General features: G+C 50.5%; 2 protein-coding genes across 2 annotated transcripts in view; one reads left to right on the plus strand and one right to left on the minus strand.

Annotated features, from left to right (window-relative positions):
- ANKRD16 (ankyrin repeat domain 16) overlaps window positions 1-21,631 on the minus strand; it is a 256,684-nt gene that overhangs the window by 13,143 nt on the left and 221,910 nt on the right. The window lies entirely within an intron of this gene.
- On the plus strand, window positions 4,741-20,940 carry FBH1 (F-box DNA helicase 1). Its single transcript, XM_049776298.1, has 20 exons — window positions 4,741-4,912; window positions 5,890-6,494; window positions 9,111-9,241; window positions 9,321-9,456; window positions 9,678-9,868; window positions 10,380-10,472; window positions 11,284-11,387; window positions 13,623-13,791; window positions 14,387-14,609; window positions 15,015-15,102; window positions 15,186-15,272; window positions 15,778-15,914; window positions 16,025-16,124; window positions 16,246-16,367; window positions 17,948-18,023; window positions 18,441-18,638; window positions 18,912-19,037; window positions 19,450-19,556; window positions 20,149-20,280; window positions 20,536-20,940. Exons 2-20 carry the CDS (start codon window positions 5,955-5,957, stop codon window positions 20,704-20,706), a joined length of 2,931 nt encoding a protein of 976 aa, XP_049632255.1. The 5' UTR covers window positions 4,741-4,912; window positions 5,890-5,954; the 3' UTR covers window positions 20,707-20,940.

Raw genomic sequence — 21,631 nt, forward strand, 5'->3', positions numbered from 1 at the left:
CTGTCTGCTATTCTTTCTTTCATGTTTCTCTTTCAGCCTTGATCCACAAATCTTGGGTGGGGTGGAGAGGATGTGGAACCCAGGACTGCAGACATGCAAAGAAATGCTCCGCATTGAGCAAAAGGTTTTGTTTTTTTCTTTGACTGGGGGGGTCCCACACCCATTGACGCTCAGTTACTCCTGGCTATGCGGTCAGAAATCGCTCTTGGCTTGGGGGGGACCATATGGGATGCTGGGGGATCGAACCCTGGTCTGTCCTAGGCTAGCGCTTGCAAGGCAGACGCCTTACTTCTAGTGCCACCGCTCCGGCCCCTGAGCAAAAAGGTTTAGTTGACCTTTGTTCGCCAGCTCATGACTGGGTGAAAAGAGACTTGCTGCTGTTTCTGCCTGCTCCGTATCTGTCCCCACTATGTGGCAGTGACCATTCGTCAGTCCGAGGGACCCACAGATCCTGACCCTCTCCACTCAGCTTTCGTTCTCATTTTGCTTTTGAAAGGCCTTGCTCCACCAACCCTCCAACTTCCTCTCTGGGCTCTTTCTCCTTGGGAACCTGCCTGCTCTCACCTCAGGGCTCTGCTTTCCTGTCTGGTATTTGGACACATTTGGTGTCTTGCACCACCGAGGAGGAGGCTAGTGCTCTGGAGGCCATTTGACCTCGCCACATGCTTGCTGCCTGCTTTGTTCCTGAGCACCCTCAGCACAGCATGTCTTTGGTGACCTATGCTTGCCTCCTTATCTAGGGGGAAGTGTGTCTGAGTTGTTGTTTTGTTTGCAGGTTAAGTCTTAATTCATTCCAGATCATCCCCAGATATTCAGAGAGGAAACCCTGAGTCTTGGATGAAGCAGCCACTTAGCCACAGATGTAGGCCCAGCTGACAGTGAAGGAGCCTAGCCTGAAGTGAGGAAGGCCTTCTAGGCTGGAAGTAACCATCCATTTCTGTGTCTCCTTGTTTCTCTGTGAGGAAGTCCTGAAAAACCTACACCTGCTTCTTGGAGAGGGCAGAAGTGATGGGGAAGGAAGGGGTGAAGTATCCTGCAGCCTGGACCTTGGGGAAGAGCAGCAGGAGGGAATATTCATCTCCTTTCGACTTCTCTCTGAGGGTTTGTGGAGAGCACAATCTGCAGTTTTTCCTTTTCGAATTGGAGCGCTTTCCCTGACAGTTGGTTTCTGATACTTGCTGGTTATTCAGACTTTGTATTGCCGTTTAGCTGTGAAGAGGTGGTTAGGGATTAAATTCCAGGTGTTTAGAAGCAGCTTTAACTCCTAGAAGATCTGACTGGGAGATGGTTGCCACAGGCAGAGCCCTGGGCCCAGGAAGTCAGCCCAAGTTGCCCATGTTCGCACACGTGCGCACACACACGGTGTGTGTGTGTATGTGTGTGTGTGTACACTGTACCTTACCATAGTGATGGGTAGATTCAAGCTGCTCTAGCCTTCCAAGTGTGTGTTAGTGTGTGTGTTTGTACACCGTACCATACCATAGTGATGTGTAGACTTAGGCTGCTTCTAGCCTCATCCACACCTTGGGAATTGACTTCCTGTAATTAGGAAGGGGATTAAGAATAGGCGAGTGAGCATGAAGTCCATCTGGAAGAAATACTCATGTTGCTGCCTGCCATTCTATCAAGGCTATAAAGCCTCTACACACTGTATCCCACCCCAGGGAAACAGGTCTGCAGCAGGGGTTGCTCAGAAATAGCTCCTGGCAGGCACGGGGGACCATATGGGACACCGGGATTTGAACCAACCACCTTTGGTCCTGGATCGGCTGCTGGCAAGGCAAACGCCACTGTGCTATCTCTCCGGGCCCAGTCGGATCGTTTTCTGTCTCTTCTAGATAGGGAAGGCTGCCTGCCAGAACTGCAGTTTTTATTGAGTATAGAGACACCTCCCTCCCTTAGGCAGGGGAGTAAGGACAAAAGGCCTATCCTGAGCCAGTCCCGCTCATGTGTGCTTGAGACATGTAAAGCAAAGATGGTAAGTAGGAAAAATCTGTTCTTGGTGAAACCAAGTTTTAAACAGACACAGATACAAAGAAACTAGGATGATCTTTGTTTTGAATGAAACCAAGTTGGAAATTGTAAACCAACACAAGGCCATGTCATCAGACAGCCCAGCTGTGCTGAGCAGGAGTTGCTACACAGGTCCTAAGCACTATGTCTCATTTTCAGGGATGTATTCAGACAGTGTTTGACAGTGTACAAGGCAGGTGGGGGAACAAAACTACATGGATTAAAAAACAAATGAAGCAATCCTAGCCTTCCACAAACGATGGAATTTCTTTTCTTTCCTTTTTTTGGGAGGGTGTTTGGTTTTTGGGCCACACTTGGTTGCATCAGGTTACTTCTGACTCTGTGCTCAGAAATTACTCCTAGCAGGCTCAGGACTATATGGGATGCTGGGGATTGAACCTGGGTCCATCCCAGGTTGGCCTCATGCAAGGCAAATGCCCAACTGTTGTGCTGTACTATGCTATTCCTATGTTCTGGCTCCCCAAATGTTTTTTGTTTGTTTTGTTTTTAAGCCACAATCCATGGTGCTAAGCTCTGTGTTCAGAAATTGCTCTTGGCAGCCTCGAGGGACCATATGGGATCCTTGGGATTGAACTTGGGAACATTAATGGCTATTGTGATTCTGTTCCCTGCCTGTGAGGGACTGACGTTCGATGGCTAGTGACAGGAGTTGTTAATAAGTCTAGGGCAGGCTGATCACGAACAGGTTGGGGTGCAGAAGAGCAGCTGGGTAGACCACACCGTTGGATGAAGTGGTTGATATAGGACCAAATGTTTGAAATAAGGTAGCAAAGACCAGGAGCCTGAGGTGCCAGTTCACAGAACTGGGGCTTTCTGTTGGGGGGAAGGGTCACAAGCTGGGATCAGAGAGATATCTGCTCAGGAAGGGCTGTACAGGGTAAACAGACAGTGTCCTGAGATCATCTTTATTCTGCTGTTCTTAGTTCTTAGCAGCCCTAGATACAGTCTCCAAGTAGTTGCTTTTAGCCCTGGAACACACCTGAGTATTCCAGAACTCTCCAGAAGAAAGAAAATGGAAACTTCTAGAAGCAGAATGAACACTTCTCCAGTTAGCTCATTCTTTTGTCCCTTTCTCTTTGTTAGACTTCTGTAAGCATTTCCTTAACTAAGTGAGCATTTAAGATTCAGATGTTTTCACCGCTGGAACAAGAACTCAGAGGGCTGGAGTATATACAGCACCACCTGGTCCCTCGGCAATGAGCCAGGCATAGCTCCCAAAAGCCAAAGATTTGGCTGTTTTTCACAACATAAACATCTGCCCCTATCCACATTAGCCACTTTCCTGGAGCAGTTCTGGGCATTTTCCAGTGTCTTGTAATTCTGGGAGATCCTGCAGCAGATTTCTATGTCCAGCTGCAGGATTCTCTCTCTTTCCTCCCTCTCGGTCCTGTGGCCAGTATCTGGGATATAGAGGTGACAAAGCAGAAGTACTCATCATGGGCATATCTGCTGGGTGCCTGACTACAGCCTCATGCTGAAATGTCTGGCCCTGATATGTCCCTGACTTTTCCAGATGGTAATTGGGCTGAAGTCTCCTATATTGCGCCTCAGTGGGTATGAAACTGACTTTACTTGCTGGGACCTGCATTCGGTAGAGTCAGTGGAGACTGGAGCGATATTCCTTGTTCAGGGCTTTTCCAGTCAGAGTTGGCTGGAGTGGCCCTGTGGATGCTTCTCAGGGGCAACCACTAGACAGCATCCTCCAAGCTAGTTTTGATTTTGGTACCCACCTGGCACTCCTGAGTCTGTGGTCCACTCAGAGGCGGTGTTGGCACCATATGGGATGCCGTGGATCAAATTTAAGTTGACCTCATGTGAGGCAAAGTGCCCTCCCTGCTGTACTATCACTCCAGCCCCCATCATTTGAACTTGTACCTTGGTTTCAAGTTTTATGTTCAGCTAGCCTCTATCTCAGTCCTGTTCAATGAGATGAGCTGACAGGGCAATTTATGTAGGGTTACTATTCAGCAGATATTTGAGGGGGTGTCTTTTTAAATACCTAGTTGTAGGTGTTGTGTGACTAGACTCCTGAATGGTCAGGGACGGTTGAACTCTGCCCCTGACCCCCAACACCCCCGTCTTCGTATGATGCCATCGATCACCCCTTGTGATTATCCTGCTCCCTTGGTGCCTTGTCTGTGTCACTGGGTCCTCCTAACTCAAGGTCCAGAGCTTGGTGCCCCCACGTCTTCCATTCTCAGCTCTTGAGTTCTCAGTGTCAACTGAGAGGCACTTGTAGCACTGGTTTTGTGTAGAAAAAAAATGTTCTAGAACTCTAATATTTCCAAGTTTTAAATATATTCAGCCTTGACAGAGTAATCTAGTATTTGGAAGGATTGTTGTGAGGATGAGGGGAAGCTGTGCCAGGCACACTCTCCAGGGAGTGTCCCACAAGCAAGCAGAGTGACTCTTCTGTCCTGGCCTTCTCAGGAATGATGAGGGGGCAGGCCCATTAAATATGGGGTGGCATCAGGGGAAGATGCCAATGCAGGGCCTGGCCCCTGTGACTCTTGGCTTAAATGAATATTTCACAGACTTCTAGGATTGTGGAAAGAAATTCCTTTCAGCTGTGGATTCTCTCTCAAGCTCAGAGGCCAGAAATAACTGACAGCGGGTAGAGGAGCTGAGCTGGCGATTTTTGGGGATCTGAGAATGGGCCATGGCAGCCTCTGGGATACAGTGACTAATGCATGTCCCATTCCTTCTACCTATTTGTACAAAGCAGTGAGCCGGTGTAAGCGGAAGCATCTGACAGCCATCGACTGCCAGCACTTGGCTCCAGGTCATTTGTCTGTGGCCCAGCCCTTTGGTCAGAGATGGACAAACAGGGACCCAAACCACGGGCTCTATCCTAGACCCAGAACCAGAGGGAAAACGGGTAGGTGTCCTGTTCGGTTACGTAGAGTAGCTTCCTATGTGTTTGCTGTGCAAGCCTAAAAAAAAAAACATTTTGATTCCTTGCTTTCAGCTCGGTTTTTTTTTTTTTTTTTCCTCTTTTTAGGGGTTTGGCTATACCAAGAGGTGCAGGCAGTCGCCCCCATTCTGCTCTGCCTGCAGTGAGGGGCAGAGCCTGGGCCTCCAGCACAGAAAGCAAATAAAACTAAACAGGGTTTTGGACAAAGAGGGTTTACTGATCTCAAGAACCAAAGCTTTCAGGGCCGGAGCGGTGGTGCTAGTGGTAAGGCGTCTGCCTTGCAAGTGCTAACCTAGGACGGACTGTGGTTCAATCTCCCAGTGTCCCATATGGTCCCCCAAACCAGGAGCAATTTTTGAGTGCATAGCTAATAGTAACCCCTGAGCATCACTGGGTGTGGCCCAAAAATCATAAAACAAACAGTAAAAGAACCAAAGCTTCTATTCTTGTTTTTTTTTTTCGTTTTTGTTTTTGTTTTGTTTGGGCCACACCCTTTTGACGCTCAGGGGTTACTCCTGGCTATGCGCTCAGAAGTCACCCCTGGCTTGCGGGGACCATATGGGACGCCGGGGGAGCGAACCTCGGTCCGTCGTCCTACGCTAGCGCTTGCAAGGCAGACACCTTACCTCTAGTGCCACCTTCCCGGCCCCTAAAGCTTCTATTCTTAAACTGAGCATCTGCTGTTCACTGTCAAGAGAATCCCTGAGGGGCCTTTTCCATGCAGGGGCCAGTCTGTCTGCTAAGGTGTGGGATACAGAGTGGTTCATCTCTATCTCCCCAGATATCTGAGCATGCAACAGCACTAGCAGAAGTTGGTGTTCACAGCTTCAGCGGCTGGCATTCCCATTCCTTTCCACCTGCGTTTTCAAAGATATGTCATTGGGTCACCAGTGGCAGCATCCACTGCTCACTTCTCTCCCATTCTCTGACCTTCCTCCCAGGCCAAGGATGTCGGAGACTTACCCCTAAGCCATTCCTTGAGGGCTGTCAGTGGTATACCAATGACATGGCCAGGAGCAACACTGTGGGCCAGGAGACGGCTCAGGACTCTGAGGAGCAGGGCATGATCTTGGCTTCGGGGAACAACTGTATGCAGCCTGTGGAGGCAGGTGGGGAGGCCGGGCTGGACCCTCTGCTCTCCCCACTGCCTACCCGAAAACGCTCGCACTCCTTGGAGGACAAGCAGACCCAAGCCACAGGGACTGGTCAGCCAGATGGGGTGTCCAAGAAAATTCCACGTCACTGGCCATCTCTGTCCTGCACTAGACCCCGTGAAGGCAGATGTCAGGTGGAGGACCCACTGCCCTGCCTCACCACAGAGCCTAGAGCCACCAACCTTGAAGTGGAGGACATTGGACCCGATGCTGACCCCGGCCCCTGCTACGGGCTTCTGGGGACCACATTGTGCCCTGAAGCCCAGAGCCATATCTGTAGCCTTCCCAGCGAGGTGCTGCGCCACATCTTCGCCTTCCTGCCTATGGAGGACCTCTACTGGAACCTCAGCCTGGTGTGCCACCTGTGGCGGGAGGTCATCAGTGACCCGTTGGTAGGTGATGGGGTGGTGCAGGTCTCAGCCTGAGCTCAGCTTGAGCGTGGCTCAGCCGTGTCCCCGGAGTGCTGTCACAGAAGCGTCCCCAAACCCTCCTCAGGGAGCAAAGAGATCAGCACTATACTCTCAGGCCCAGTTGGGTGAGGATTTTGGAAGAAGGTCTGGGTCACCTGAGAACTCCGTGAAGACCTTACCCCTCCCCTCCCCAACAATGAAAAGACCCAAAGCACAAGTGTTCTTAGGCCCCAGCTGATTTGCTTTCACTCCTTTGCCCACCACTCATTCACTCGCCAAGTTGCTGCTTTCAGAGCCTTTCAGAATCCAGACTGGATGCCCCAGGGAAGCCACATCCCAAGTCCCTAATGTTCGCTGGCATGGTGGTGTGCTCACACACCCTTTGCTTTCGTCTTTGTGCATAAGGGCAGCACTGTGTCCTCTGCATACAGACCAGTCCTTGCAGGGAGCCTTTCTCCTAATGTTTGAGGTAGTTAGTATGTGAGCATTGTGTTGTGTTAACTTACCCAGAGCACCTTGATAAGGTGAATGGGGTGCTCCCCACTCCCAGCAGAGCTGCTGTTGCTGTATTACTCGTCACTCTGGACACCCCACCTACATTTTTTCATTTACTGCTCCAGGCTACTTACCGCTTTCTGGTGGAGTTCTGTAACCAGCCATGGGAATAAGACAGGAAACAGAGCTCTCTTGCTTTTCACAGGCCGTATCAGGATATGTGACGCTTTTTCCTTCTAAGAAAATCCTTTTTGCTTTTATGATTTTGTTGTTTGGGGGCCACACCTAACAGTGCCCATAACTTATTCCTGGCTCTGTGCTCAGGGATCATTCCTGGCAGGGCTCAAGGCTGTCAGGGACCATACTTGTGTTGGCCACATGCAAAGTAACTGCCCTCCCCACTGTACAATTGCTCTAGCCCCTTCCCTTTTCCCTTAATTTGCTTAAGGTTTGCTAATTTTGTTGAAAATGTTTCTTTGAAAAAAGCCAACTCTCAGTTTTGGTGATCTTTTTTTCCTTCTGTGTTTCTGTTCTCTATTTTGTTTGTCTACAGTCTAATCTTTATTATAATTTCTATTCTGTTCACTTTAGATTTGCTTTGTTTTGTTTATTATGTTTTGGGGCCACACCAACAGCCCTGAGGGGTTTCTCTTGGCTCTGCTTAGGAATTACTCTTGGCAGTACTTAGGGTGCTATATGGGATGTCAGGGACCAAATCCAAGTAGGCTGTGTGCACAGCAAATGTCCTACCTACTATACTGTCGCTCTAGCCCAGCTTTAGAGTTACTTCATTATTTTTTGAAGTAGGGGGACAAAAGCATTTTAGATACAAAAGTGATCAGGAAAGTTGGGGTTCCAGGGATGGAACTGGAACCTCACACGTGCAAGGCATGTGCTCTCTCACTGCGCCACACCCATAACTTCCATTTTTTTATATTTTCGGGCCATCCCACTGGTGCCCAGAAACTTCATTCAGCTCAGACAGTGCTCAAGAGTTGGTCCTGGCAGTGCTCAGGGACAGTACTAGGGACCAGATCCAGGACTCCTGTGTCCAAGGCCCATGCTCAGCCTTGGTGCCCTTTCTGGGCCCCCATTTGTTTCTTTTTAATAGTGTCTATAGACATCAGCTTCTCTCAGCTTTGCTATCATCATTTCTAAGTGTTGATGGGCCCACATGGATTGCCCTGGACTAATTTCTCTGATTTCCCCCTTTGATCTACAGGCAGCTTTTAGAACTGTTTCATCTCCACATATTTGTGGATTTTCTGGCTTGCTTTCTGCTGCTATTTTCTAGTTTCATTCTATTGTGCTAAAAAAAAAGATACTTCCTATAATTTCATTTTTTTTTTTCGAATTTGCCAAGAGTAGGCTCAAAGTTCGGCATGTGACCTCTCCCTGAGAATGTTCCAGATGTGCTCAGAAAGTCATGCTCTTACCAGGAAGTGGCCTATCTGTTGATCCAGCCAGCTAAGTGGCTTTGCCTGTCTCCATATGCTAGTTGGCGGCTGTTGGAGCTGCCTCATTCATTAAGGCTACTGCTGTCTGTTTCTCCCTCCTTGCTCAGTTGGTGTTTGCTTCTGGGGCTCGGAGCTGGCAGTTTGCTGCATGTATGTTTATGATGTAGATATATCAATGTACTTTTTCTTTTTTGCTGTGCCAGGGATCGAACCCAGGGCCTGACATGTGCCAGCCTCTACTGCCTATCTATATCCCCAGCCCATTTCTTTAAATTTTGATTTAAAGTCTGTTTGTTTCTGATTGTGAGATAGTTGGAGTTCTCATACCATATAATTCTCATTGAAACCAAGCCATCAGTGGTTTGGTGTTGGGATGGGAACTCAAAGCCATTCCTCTTCCCTGGATTGAATAGAGATGGAATGTCAGAAATAAGACGCAGACTTAGTTCTGGTCTCCATCACATTTGGTGTCACATTTTTATTTGATTTCTCACCTTTTGGACTGTGAGCTCTGGTTGCATTCTGGTGTATGGGTATTCTGTGTGTGCACATGTATGTGTGTGTTTGTGTATTGTGCATGTCTATGTTGTGATCTGCTTTCTCAGCACTATTGTCTGCGTCTGACTCGGATTTTTCAACCGCCCAGTTCATTCCTTGGAAGAAGCTGTATCATCGCTACCTGCTGAGTGAGGAGCAGGCAGTCAGCAAAGTGGATGGCATCCTGCTGAGCTGTGGCATTGACAAGGAATCAGAACTGTGTGTGCTAAACCTCATTCGGTGAGTGGCCACTCTCCAGGCTGCAGGGGCCCCAAGGCACCCTGCTCCTCACCGCCCTGCTCACATCCCCATCTTTCAGGTACACAGCCACCACCAAGTGTTCCCCCAGTGTGGACCCTGGGCGGGTCCTGTGGAGCCTGCGGGACCACCTGCTTCTCCATGAAGCTGAAGCATGTGTGCGCCAGCATCTCCCCGACATCTACCTGGCTCCTGCTGTGCGTGAACAGGTTGGGGGGAGGCCCGGGGGTCACCTCCTCTCCTGACTCCACAGCAATGTCTGTTTCCCACCTGTCTCTCCCCTCCCTTGATCAGTCGTCAGCATAGCTGTGGTGCTTGAGCATTTCTGTTTGGGGTGGAGGGTCCCCTTTGCATGACAGCAGAGGAGGGTTAATGGGGACCTGGGCCTGTGTTCTTTCCTGTTCCGGTCAACCCTCAGGGCATCAATGTGTGGGCTTTGGTGGCAACCATCATCCTGCTGTCCAGTAGTGTAAGTGACATCCAGCAGCTGCTATCATGTCTTCGGAGACCCAGCTCCACGGTGACCATGCCAGACATCATGGAGACCTTGTACTGCATTGCCGTGCTTCTCTATGCCATGCGTGAGAAGGGAGTCAACATCAGCAACCGGTAAAGGAGGTCCACCCAGTGCCCACAGACACTGGCTATGATAGGGACTCTCCAATGCTGCCAGGCTCTCAACGGTTGTTATCTAGTCCTTGTCAGTTGCTGCAGTTGGATGCAGCAGATGCCCACTGGAACCTTCAGTGATAGAAGGTTTTCTAGAACACTGTTACTTTACAGAGCCACAGGGCAGAGCCAGGATGCTTGGAGACTGAGAGTCCTCGAGTGGGCGTTGAACAAGAGTCTCAGTGAGGAGCAGAACCGACAGTTTTCAGCCAAGTCAGTGCCTTGTTCCCAGGCAACCTTTCTCCCATACCTGTCACACACCTTGTAGCCCACATCTTCCCCAGAGCAAGCACCCTCAGGAACAGGCGGCCAGTTGAGAGGATCTTTGTCCTATGTTTGAGATACAGTGGCAGCAGGTATTTTCTTGGAGGAGTGGCCAGAGTTCTAAGTATCTCCAAGGAAAGATCAGGGCTCACTTTGAAAACCTCTAATCTGCCTTTTCTCCTGCCAGGATTCACTACAACATTTTCTATTGCCTGTATCTTCAGGAGAATTCCTGTACTCAGGTCACACCAATGAAAGAAGAGCTGTCAGTGTGGCCGGGGTATGTCTGCTAAGGGGACTGTTCTTGTGAGGATTTGGAGGCTTTATTGAGTTATGATTGACATCATGGGAGAGTCCCTCTTTTGACTCTAGCCTTTCAGGTTTCCTAAGTCTTCCTACATAACTGTACTTTTTTATCTAGACATTTTTCTTCCATCTGTGTTACCTAGATTCTGGCAGACATTTCTGTTCATTTATTCATAAAACCACAGGCATAGTGAACATGAAAAAAACAATAGCATAATAACCCAGTTCCTGTGCTTTGCACAAACCTCTTTCCAAATGTAAAAATAATCCCAGTTCCTGTGCTTTGCACAAACTTCTTTTGCTTTCCAAATGTAATATCAGTAATTGATTCGTGTCATTTTAGAAATCACATTATTTTTATATTTTAAGCCCCTTTAGTATAGACTGGCTTGACTGTGTGAATTATTCATCCTTAATACTCACCCATGAGTGCTTACCTTGCACAACCTGGGTTCAGCCCCTAACGTCCCATATGGTTCACCAAGACTACAGGAATAATCCCTGTGTGCAGAGCTGGGAGCAAACCCTGACCAGCCCAAACAAAATCACTAAAAAAAAATATTGTTTAATAAAGAAGTCACCCATCTCAAATTTACCGTGAAGTCTAGTACATTTACTGAATGAATGTGCAACCAGTGTTGTCTTCATCTGATTTTGGAACGTTTTTATTCTTGTTGAGATATCTTTTCTGGGATTACATTTTGTTCAGCCAGTTTTCCTTTGTCTTCTGGAGAAGTGTCGCCTGGCCCTTTCCATTCTTTTCTCCTTTACTGTTTTTTCTTTAGTAATGATCACAGCAAGAATGCCATCCAGCTTACACATGAACAGCAGCTGATTCTGAACCACAAGATGCAGCCTCTGCAGGTGGTGAAAATCATGGCATTTGCAGGTAAGGTTAGCATCTTGTCTTGCAGCTCCAAACCTCTTTGCCTGCTGTGTACGGTTTCTTCACATGGAGCAAAGCACTGAGGAATCTCAGAACCGTGGGCCATGTCATCCGATGGCAATTTCAGTGGCTCTTGGTTCCTGAGGAAGAAGCTGCCTATGATGTTGCTAAGAGCAAATTCCATCCATTCATTGCACTCAGTCTCCTGAAGTACTTGCTTATCCTGAACTTTTGTTCATATTCTTTTCTCACCCTGGACCTCCTTTCTGCATCTTTTCTGCTGACGATCCTTACTGCAGGCTGGCTGGGGGTGTGGCTCATAGGCCTGCTTTTATCCTTGGTGCCAAAGCCAGATTAGAAATGGTGAATCTGTTTTGTTTTTTTTTTGATTTTTTTTTTTTTTTTTTTTTTTTTTTGGTTTTTGGGCCACACCCTGTGACGCTCAGGGGTTACTCCTGGCTATGCGCTCAGAAGTTGCTCCTGGCTTCTTGGGGGACCATATGGGACACCGGGGGATCGAACCGCGGTCCGTCCTAGGCTAGCGCAGGCAAGGCAGGCACCTTACCTCCAGCGCCACCGCCCGGCCCCGGTGAATCTGTTTTTGTTTTGTCTTCTTTTCGAACTGTGCCCAGTGGTTCCCAGTGGCCACTCCTGACTCAAACTCAGGATTTATTCCTGGTGATACTTGGGGTATCATCATGTTCCAGAGAGTAACCCTGGTACTGCCACATGCAAAGCATGCTCTCTAATGTTTGGGGCATCTCCCTGCCTGAAATAGAATATCTAAACAAATCAGGGATCAGAGCAATAGTACAGCAGGTAGGGCATTTGCCTTGCCAACCCAGGTTCAATCTCCAACACTTCATGTGCTCTCCTGAGCCAGCCTGCAATAATTCCTGAGTGCAGAGCCAGGAGTAAGCTGTGAACACTGCCGATTTGTCAAACAAATTAAACAAACAAACAAACAAAATATACAGGAGCCAGAGTAATAGCACAACTGGTAAGGCATTTGCTTTGCATGTGGCTGACCTGGGTTTGATCCCCAGCATCTTGTATGGACACTCGAGCCTGCCAGGAATCATTTTTAAGTGCAGAGCCAGGAGTAGTAGCCCCTGAACACTGCCAGGTGTGTCCCAAAGCCCAAAATAGATAAATAAAATTCAGTGTCCTCCTGAAGAAGAGAATTGATAAATGCCTACCATGTCCCAGCTTTGGTGATATTGCTCCTGCCAGCTTCATTTGAGGGTTTTTTGTTTTGTTTTTGTTTTTGGGTCACACCCAGCAGCACTCAGGGGTTACTCCTGGCTCTGTGCTCAGAAATCGCTCCTGGCAGACTTGGGGGACCATATGGGATGCCGGGATTTGAATCACCAACCTTCTGCATGCAAGGCAAATACCCTACTCCATGCTATCTCTCCAACCCCATTCATTTGAGTTTATTTGTGTCCTGGACCTTGCTTGACAGCGGCTAAGCCATGGCACTTACTTGAGATGAGCCTGTTGGTTGATTTGTTTTGGTTTTTGGTGTTTGGGCCATATCTGGTACCGTAGCTGGTAGTAACCATATCTGGTTACTGCTTTCAGAAATCACTCTTCGCAGGCTCGGGAGACCATATGGGATGCTGGGGATCGAACCTGGTCTGCCACGTGTAAGGCAAATGCCCTACCTGCTGTGCTATCGCTCCAGCCCCCAAGAGATGGGCCTATTGGGAGCACTGGTGCTGTTTTAGCAGGTTCCTAGTCTGACTCAGCTGTCCTGGGGCTATCCCTGCAATGAGATTGCAATGTAGGAACCTAACTGTATATGTGTATGTCTGCCAATGACCTTCCTTTTGTTTTAAGGCCACTCTGGCAGTGCTAAGGGATGTTTTCTTGGCACTGCTTTAGGGACCATGTGGTACCAGGGCCTGACCTTGAACTCTGCTGTTTCCAGAGTGGCCTTCAGGTTCCCCTCTCATACCAGTGCTTAGTGCCACTCTCTGAGTCACAGCGAGTCATGAGTAATGGACATGGTGGAGAAACTGGACTGGCTCAGCACCAGTGCATTGACCAATTTCCTCTGAGGGTTGCCCTGAGACCATCTTCCTCCAGACACGCCCTGGGTCAGGACAGGAAGGATGGGAGCCCACTAGACCCTGCTGGTGCCGCAGCCCTGTCCACCACCACTCTGGTATTCATCAGGTCTCCAGCCTTGGGACACTGCTAGGCAGAGGGTCACTCCTTCTCTTGCTGTCTCAGGCACTGGGAAGACTTCCACCCTGGTGAAATATGCAGAGAAATGGTCTGAGAGCAGGTTTCTCTATGTCACATTCAACAAGAGCATCGCGAAGCAGGCAGAGCGTGTCTTCCCCAGCAACGTCACCTGCAAGACCTTCCACTCCATGGCCTACGGACGCATCGGGCGGAAGTGAGCAGGGCTGCTGTCCCCACCCCTCCCCCACGTGTGAAAGGACAGCTTTGCCCTTTCCTAGTTTGGGGCACTTTCAATGGTCCAGGGTATTGTGTTGTGTCAGATATTGGGCTCAAGGCGTGGGCACTCCAGCCTTGGAACTTGCTCTGGCCTTAAATGCTTGCATGGGGAATATTACCTCCTCGGTGGGTTTTCGTGATTTTCTGGAGTCAGGCCCAGACAGGCAGGAGGGCGAGTATCAACTTTGGAGACCCAACAGTGTTGGTCGCTTGGGGCTTTCCTGGGAAGGGGATATGGAGGAGACAGCTGGGAATCCTGGGGACTCATCTTTCCTTGCACTTGACTTGATCCTTGGACTGGATTGACACCCCACCCCCCCAATGCAAGGGTCTCTTGACAATTGTGTCTGCAAGGAGAACCTGCTTTTGTTGAATTCCTTGGCCTCATGAGAAACTATTTCAAACCCTATATGGACCTGACTTTCCTTCTCTGCCTCTCCCTTCATCCCGTTGGGATTGTGCTGTGCAGGGGAGTGTGGTGGGTACAGACCAGAGATAAAGCAGCCACTGTTCCTTTGGACCATGTGTCCCAGGTACCAATCCAAGAAGAAGCTGAATCTCTTTAAGCTTACTCCCTTCATGGTCAATTCTGTCCTGGCCGAAGGGAAAGGTGGATTCATCAGGGCCAAGCTGGTGTGTAAGACACTTGAGAACTTCTTTGCCTCCGCGGACGAAGAACTAACGATCGATCATGTGCCCATCTGGTGTAAGAACAACCAAGGTCAGCGGGTCATGGTGGAGCCCAGTGAGAAATTGGTGAGTGCCATGCAAAAGGCCATGAGCCGAGAACTTGCTCTGTGTTGAGGGAGATGCTTGTGGGCAACCCCCGGAGTCAGAGCCAGGGAAATCCCCCGAATTTTCTGAGAAACTTGCTGGCTGCTGTGTCTTCAGAGCTGATCTGCCTCCCACCATGCTCTTGCCTACTGTCCCTGAATTTGCTCTTTATGTGAGCTCATTGTCAGTGGGAGTCTGGAGCTGAGCCCAGACTCTTTGGGGTGTCCGAGCAGTACGCTTGCCCAAATACACTTAAGTTGTTGAAGTTCAGGGGTATGTTTGCCTCTTCCTTGGCAATGCCAGGTGTTCAGTCTCCGACCGAGTGCAGAGAAGTTGGAAGTAAATATCTGCGCCTCATACTGAGGGACATTGCCCTTTATACCCTAGAACAGCGTCCTGGAGGCCAGCCGACTCTGGGACAACATGCAGAAGCTGGGGGAGAGCAAAGAGGAGGCTTACCAGATGACCCACGATGGTAGGATCTTCGGGTATCCCCACTGTTCCCCCCTACTGCCATAGTACCAAGCCACTCCCTCACTCTTGTGCCCATGTTCTCAGGCTACCTGAAGCTTTGGCAGCTTAGCAAGCCGTTGCTCGCCTCATACGATGCCATCTTTGTGGATGAGGCCCAGGACTGCACCCCAGGTGATGAACTGTTCTGGGCTCTTCAGCCCCGAGATGGGAACAGTCAGCCACTGTTCTCAAAAGGCATATGGCCTTGGCAGTTGCAGTCTGGCATTTCCCATGCTCAGTTATTTGCAGGGGTTATGTATAAGACTGGCCAAACATGAGGGTGCTGAGTGCCTCTGGTGGCACTTGGCCACATTGAGCTGTATGCATGGCCAGGTCAGTGAGGGATGGGAATGGTGACATAAAGGTGGCTGATCCCTAGAAGGTTTTAGAGAAGACCATCATCCCAGTCCCTGGGTTCTCTGTGTCCATCCACTCAGTGGTGCCTACGGAATGGACGGAGTGTGTGCTCAGGACTCAGCGCATCTCCTGATCTCATCTGAGAGCCGTTCTTTGAACAGCCTGAGCTCTCGTGGCAGTTTCCTCCATGCTCTCTTTCCTTTTCTTTCTCAACTGGGTTTGTTTCTTACTCGGGGCTAGCCTGCTGCATGTCTCCAACTGCTCCTCTTGTTGCTTGCAGCCATCATGAACATCGTCCTAATGCAGCCATGTGGGAAGATCTTCGTGGGGGATCCCCACCAGCAGATCTACACCTTCCGTGGTGCTGTTAATGCACTCTTCACTGTCCCTCACACACACGTCTTCTACCTCACTCAGGTACACACACTCTGTCCCCATGATGCTGGGCATTAGGGAGGGTAGGGCGTCTTGGGACACGGCAAGTTCGTGTGGGCTCCAGGCTGACCACTGCCCATCATCCCTCACAGAGCTTTAGGTTTGGTGTGGAGATAGCGTATGTGGGAGCTACCATCCTGGACGTCTGCAAGAGGGTGCGGAAGAAGACCTTGGTCGGAGGAAACCACCAGAGTAAGGCTCGGCTGGCCCTCGTGACCTGAAGTGATGCATCCCTTCTCTCTCCTGTGTGTCCTGGGAGAGATGTGTCCTCAAAGGTTTGGATTTGCCACAGAGTTGCACTCTCTCCTGGAAGGTGGCATTCGAGGGGAAACCCAGGGCCAGGTGGCACTGCTGTCCCGAACCAACGCCAATGTGTTTGATGAGGCAGTGCGTGTGACAGAAGGAGAGGCCCCTGCGAGGATCCACTTGATCGGGGTAAGAGGAAGTTGTGGCACATGCAGATATACAGCCCCGGCCGTAGTGTCTCTTGTCAGTCCTCCATGTGGTCAAGCAAGGCCCTCTGTTCAGTCCAGAAGTGAGGAAAGGGGGCAGGAGAGATAGCATGGAGATAGGGCGTTTGCCTTGCATGCAGGAGGATGGTGGTTCGAATCCCAGCATCCCATATGGTCCCCCAAGCCTGCCAGGAGAGATTTCTGAGCAGAGAGTCAGGAGTAACCCCTAAGCACTGTGGTGTGACCCAAAAACCAACAAAAAAAAGGAAGTGAGGAAAGGCCTTCTCCCCCAGGGTAGCCTGCAGGCAAAGCTATTCTCCCTAGGAGAGCCCAGGATGAGGCTCTGGCTCTGGTTTTTGTCCTTCATCAAAAGAGGATTATGCCACTCCTAGCTCTGTGCTCGTTCCTCCCTCCCTGAAGTAAAGGAGCCCCTTTCCTTTCCCTGCTCAGAGGCCAAAGCACTGGACCCAAGAAAGCATCCCTCTAAGAGCCCACTAAACCCTCCAAAAGCAGTGGCCTCATGGTCCAGAGGGTTGCACTGACCCTTTGAGCAGCAGGCAGTCTGGGAAGTGGGAAGGGAAAAGGTCCGGCTTTGCTCCAGGCCTAGAATGCTCACTCCCCGACATCTTTGTCCTTGGGCATGTGTGTCTCCCCACAGCTGCCATTATAGTGCTTCTCATGTGTATGATTTGAGTCTGTCTTGAGCACAACTTTCCTTTTGTGAGCCAACAGTTTGCCCTCTAGGGACCTGGAAAGCTAGCACAGCGGTAGGACATTTACCTTGCACATGCCCAAATCAGGACATATGGTGGTTCAATTCCCGGCATCCCATATGGTCCCGAGTCTGCCAGGAACGATTTCTGAGTGCAGAGCTAGGAGTGACTCCTGAGCGCTGCTGGGTGTGACCCAAAAACCAAAAAAAAAAAAAAAAAAAAAAAAAAAAACAAAAAAAGAATAACAATTTGTCCTCTAGTGCCATAGCTGGCTTGGGAGAAAACAGTGGTTGGGGTCCTTTTTCTGTCTGCCATGGTAGAGAGGTGTCACACACCTTCCCACCCTCACTCCTGGTCATACCAGTCTTAGCCCCCACAGCCTGTCTTGGCCATGCCTAACTGCAGCTGTCCTTGCTTGTGGTTCCACAGCCTGCCCAGGACAAACCCAGGAGGGGGCCCAGCCAGGACAGTCAGCCCAGTGCTGTCCCTTTCCATTCACATGTCTGCAGCTCCCACCAGGCATGTGAGGTGCCTTTCCACGCTACACACCATGCCCCAAGGGAGGCAGTTTAGTCACCCCTTCGGATGAAAGTGCTAGTTTGGGCTTTAGATGTCAGAACACAGGAAGAATCTGAGCAGCAGCATTAACTTGTCCCTGAGGACTGAGTTCTGAACCAAGTAAAGCTGAGCTCTGTGCTGGGGAACCCTGTGCTCCTGGGCTCTCAACATGGAGCCATCAGCACTACGACTTCCCATCTCCACATAGGTTTAACTTCATTCAGCAATACTAAAAATTAGTTAAAAATAGAAAGGCAATAAATAACCAAAATTTCACAAAAAATTTTTCTAGGGAATTAAATCATTTGGGTTGGACAGAATCATTGATATTTGGATCCTCCTTCTGCCTGAGGAAGAGCGGAGGAAACGTGAGTGACTCCCAGCCGTGGCTGGTCAGAGGAGGGGGTGCCTGAGGCCTTTGTGGGCAGCGTCCATCCACTAGTCCTGCCAGTGCATCTCCCACCATTTCCTTGTCAGCTTGGCTGTGTGGCACATGGACTTGTATGTCGGCCCATGGTCATGTCTGACCCTGTGGAGCACATTGTTTCCCTGTCTCCCTGTGGAGTAGATGAGGCCTAGGATCAGGTCTGAATCCTCAGAGGATGGAGTTTCGGGGAGGCTTAATGCACTGACCTTGAAAAAGGCTGGTCTGTCAAGAGGTTCACCAACTGAGGGGTTCATGGAGACTACACTGGTCAGGGACTGCCTGGGTAAGGGTCAGTGAGCCCTGGCTCTGGAGTGACTGCTTGTGTGTGACCTTGCTGACCTGGCTTATGTCCCCACAGAAAACCTTGTCATCAAGGACAGGTTCATCCGACGGTGGCTGCACAAGGAAGGCTTCAGTGGCCTCAAGGGCTACGTGACAGCGGCTGAGGACAAGGAGCTGGAGGCCAAGATCGCAGTGGTAGAAAAGTACAACATCCGGGTACCTGAGCTGGTGGCTAGAATTGAGAAGTGCCACATTGAGGACCGGGACTTTGCAGGTTTGTGGGTCCCCCACCTTTCTTCCCAGAAGGTGCAGGGCAGTTGGGCACCAATGCCCCTGCCCCTTCTCCCCCCCCCCCCCCCGGGACAAGTAGGGCTCCACAGTCCCTCTGCATTTGCCATCCTGCAAGGCACCCTCAGTCTCTACAAATGCAGTGGACTACTGCCTGCTGTCCCACTTCTCCTCGCTGTGCTGTTGCTGTCTCCTTACAGTCCATTCCTTGGTCTCCTGCCCCTGCCTCGCTCACTGCTGACCCCTGTGTCTATTCCAGAGTACATTTTGGGCACTGTGCACAAAGCCAAGGGCCTGGAGTTCGACACTGTGCATGTTCAGGATGACTTTGTGAAGGTGCCGTGTGCCAGGCACAATATAGCCCAGCTGCCGCACTTCCGAGTTGGTAAGGAGACAGGGCTGGGCCATAGGCTTTCATGGGGCCAGAGAGATGGGGCTGAACTATGGGCTTTCAGGGTCTAGAGAAATGGAGCCAGGCCGTGGACTTTTATGGGCCATTCATATGTTTCTTCACAGAGATACAGCAGACTTAGCAGTTGTGGTGATATGTATATGCATGTTGTTGAGTTGGTCTCACTGTGACTCGTACCTTTTTGTTTGTTTGTTTTTGGTCCACACCCTGTGGCACTCGGGTTACTCCTGACTCTGCGCTCTGAAATCACGCCTGTCAGCTCAGAGGAACATATGCGATGCAGGGGATCAAACCTGGGTCTGTCCCAGGTCAGCAGTATGCAAGCAAATGCCCTTCCACCGTGCTATCGCTCCGACCCCACTTTATCCCTTTTGTCTTCCTCTAGAGTCTTTTTCTGAGGATGAGTGGAATCTTCTGTATGTCGCAGTGACGCGTGCCAAGAAATGTCTCATTATGACCAAGTCCTTGGAGAACATTTTGACTCTGGCTGGGGTAAGTCACAAAGCTGGGCCCAGGGAGGTACAGGCTGGGCCACTTTTTTGAATGGTGAGTGTTGTGACATGTGAGGAAGGAGATTCCTAATAGCCTGGCTGTGTCACTGGTGGCCTAACCATGTATGTCCCTTGGTGACCTGGAGTGTCACTTTTGACCCAGCCAAGCCCCCTGGTGCTTTGCCCATGGCATAGCCTTGCATGTGTGCTGAGCTTTTCTCCCAGGTATCCCTGCACTTTCCTTCCTATATTTGCCCATGAAAATATCTCTGGAGTTTGCTCTTGGGTATGTCTTTCCTAAGCATTTGTCCCACCTGGACCTCGTGCTGTGGCTCACGTGGCCTGTAGACTGGGTTCCTTTTAGATGGTTGAATCCTTTGGCACCTCCTCACACAGGGTGTGGAATGTCAGGCAAGCAAGAGGGCCCTGGTGGAGCCTGGAGAGGACTTTGAGTGGCCAGAATGGGTCTAGCATGCAGCGAAACTTTTTTTTTTTTTTTTTTGCATCGAAACTCTTACCTCCGGCCGGGACTCTAGGCTCCAGTGCGAGGTTCAACTTTTCTCTCACTGGCCTTGCTTGCTCTTGCTTCTCAGGAGTACATGCTGCAGGCGGAGCTAACCAGCAACGTGTTGAAGACGGGCGTAGTCCACTGTTGCGTGGGCTCATGCAACAACGCAATCCCTGTGGACACTGCGCTTACCCTGCGCAAGCTGCCCATCACCTACGTAGGTGCCTGCGTCGGGATGTGGGCAGGGCCAATTTGAGCCTGTGGGGTGGGGTGGGGTGAGTGTTGGCTGCTGCCCAATAGCAGTGTGTGCTTTGCCTTTTCGTGGCTCCTCCCACCTTGCCCTCAGTTTGGCTCCTGGTCTAAAGGACTGGGAGGTAAGTGGGCCCCGAGTGAGTGATGGCCCACAAGACCTGAATCTTAGCCCCCTCAGTAGCTGCCTTGCCCTATGCTCATTCTTTCTTTCCCACCACAGAGTAACCGGAAGGAGAACAAGGGTGGTCCCCTGTGCCACTCATGTGCGGAGCAGCGCATCGGGCCACTAGTCTTTCTCACAGCCTCCCCGGAGCAGGTGCATGCCCTGGAGCGCACTGTTGAGAACATTGCACTGCCTAGGCATGAGGCCCTGCTCTTCCTTGTCTTCTGAGCCAGGCTGTGGGTACCTGGAGGACACCTTCCACCTACACCCACCAGGACTCCAAGCTCACTCACAGCATGGCGGCCGGGACATGGCCAAAGTGAGGCCTATGACCCACTGCAGAGTCCTTCATGCACACCAGCTGCGAACTGGGGGATGTTCTTTTGATAGAAAATACAAAAATTTTATGTATCGAGACTTTTATTACCAGATTTCAATTAAACAGGTATTGTAGCACTGGCAGGTTGTGGGACATGTGGCCATGGTATCCTTGTGGTGGAGCGTTCCTTCACTCCTGCACTCTGCTCATGTGATACTGGAGTGGCCAGTGAGAGGCACTGTTTGGGGACTTGGCCCTGTTTGAGGATGACTGGCCTCTCTTCCCATGGGTCCTGGGCTTCTGGGTGTTGATGCTGGAGACTGTGTTCCTGGGGCAGTGATGGGCTCAGCTCACCTCCCCAGCAGACAGGTAAGGGGGAAGGGTAAGTGCTTCAGCCCAGAGTGGCATATTTACTCCAAAAAGATGCCTTCCAGGGAGGCAGGGAAGAGTTGGAGCACCAGCTCTGTATGGAGAACACTGGTTCCCATCCCTCCTTTCCCCCTCCACAAAGTCCCCAGAATCCAACCTAACACCAGCCAACCCAGAAAGCTCAGTCATCACAGGCAGGGCCTTTCTGTGGAGTACACTCCAAAGAGGCTCCTCTTGGCTGCACTGGACCTGCCTTGCCCACATCACTGCAGCACTTCCTGGATGCGGCGGGGAGGAAGGCAGGAAGGGGTTAGTAAAGTCTTGCCTCGAGCCCAGCATGTCCCCAGTGAGTGTAGGGTCAGTTCTTGAGAGCAGCCTCAGGTTCAGTGACTATAGTGTCCCTTTACCTGCCATGTGGGACCTTGCCTCCAGCTTACGGGGTCAGCAGGACCAGAGGTGATGAGG

The sequence above is a fragment of the Suncus etruscus genome, chromosome 7 (genome assembly GCF_024139225.1).
Source record: "Suncus etruscus isolate mSunEtr1 chromosome 7, mSunEtr1.pri.cur, whole genome shotgun sequence".
Taxonomy (NCBI): domain Eukaryota; kingdom Metazoa; phylum Chordata; class Mammalia; order Eulipotyphla; family Soricidae; genus Suncus; species Suncus etruscus.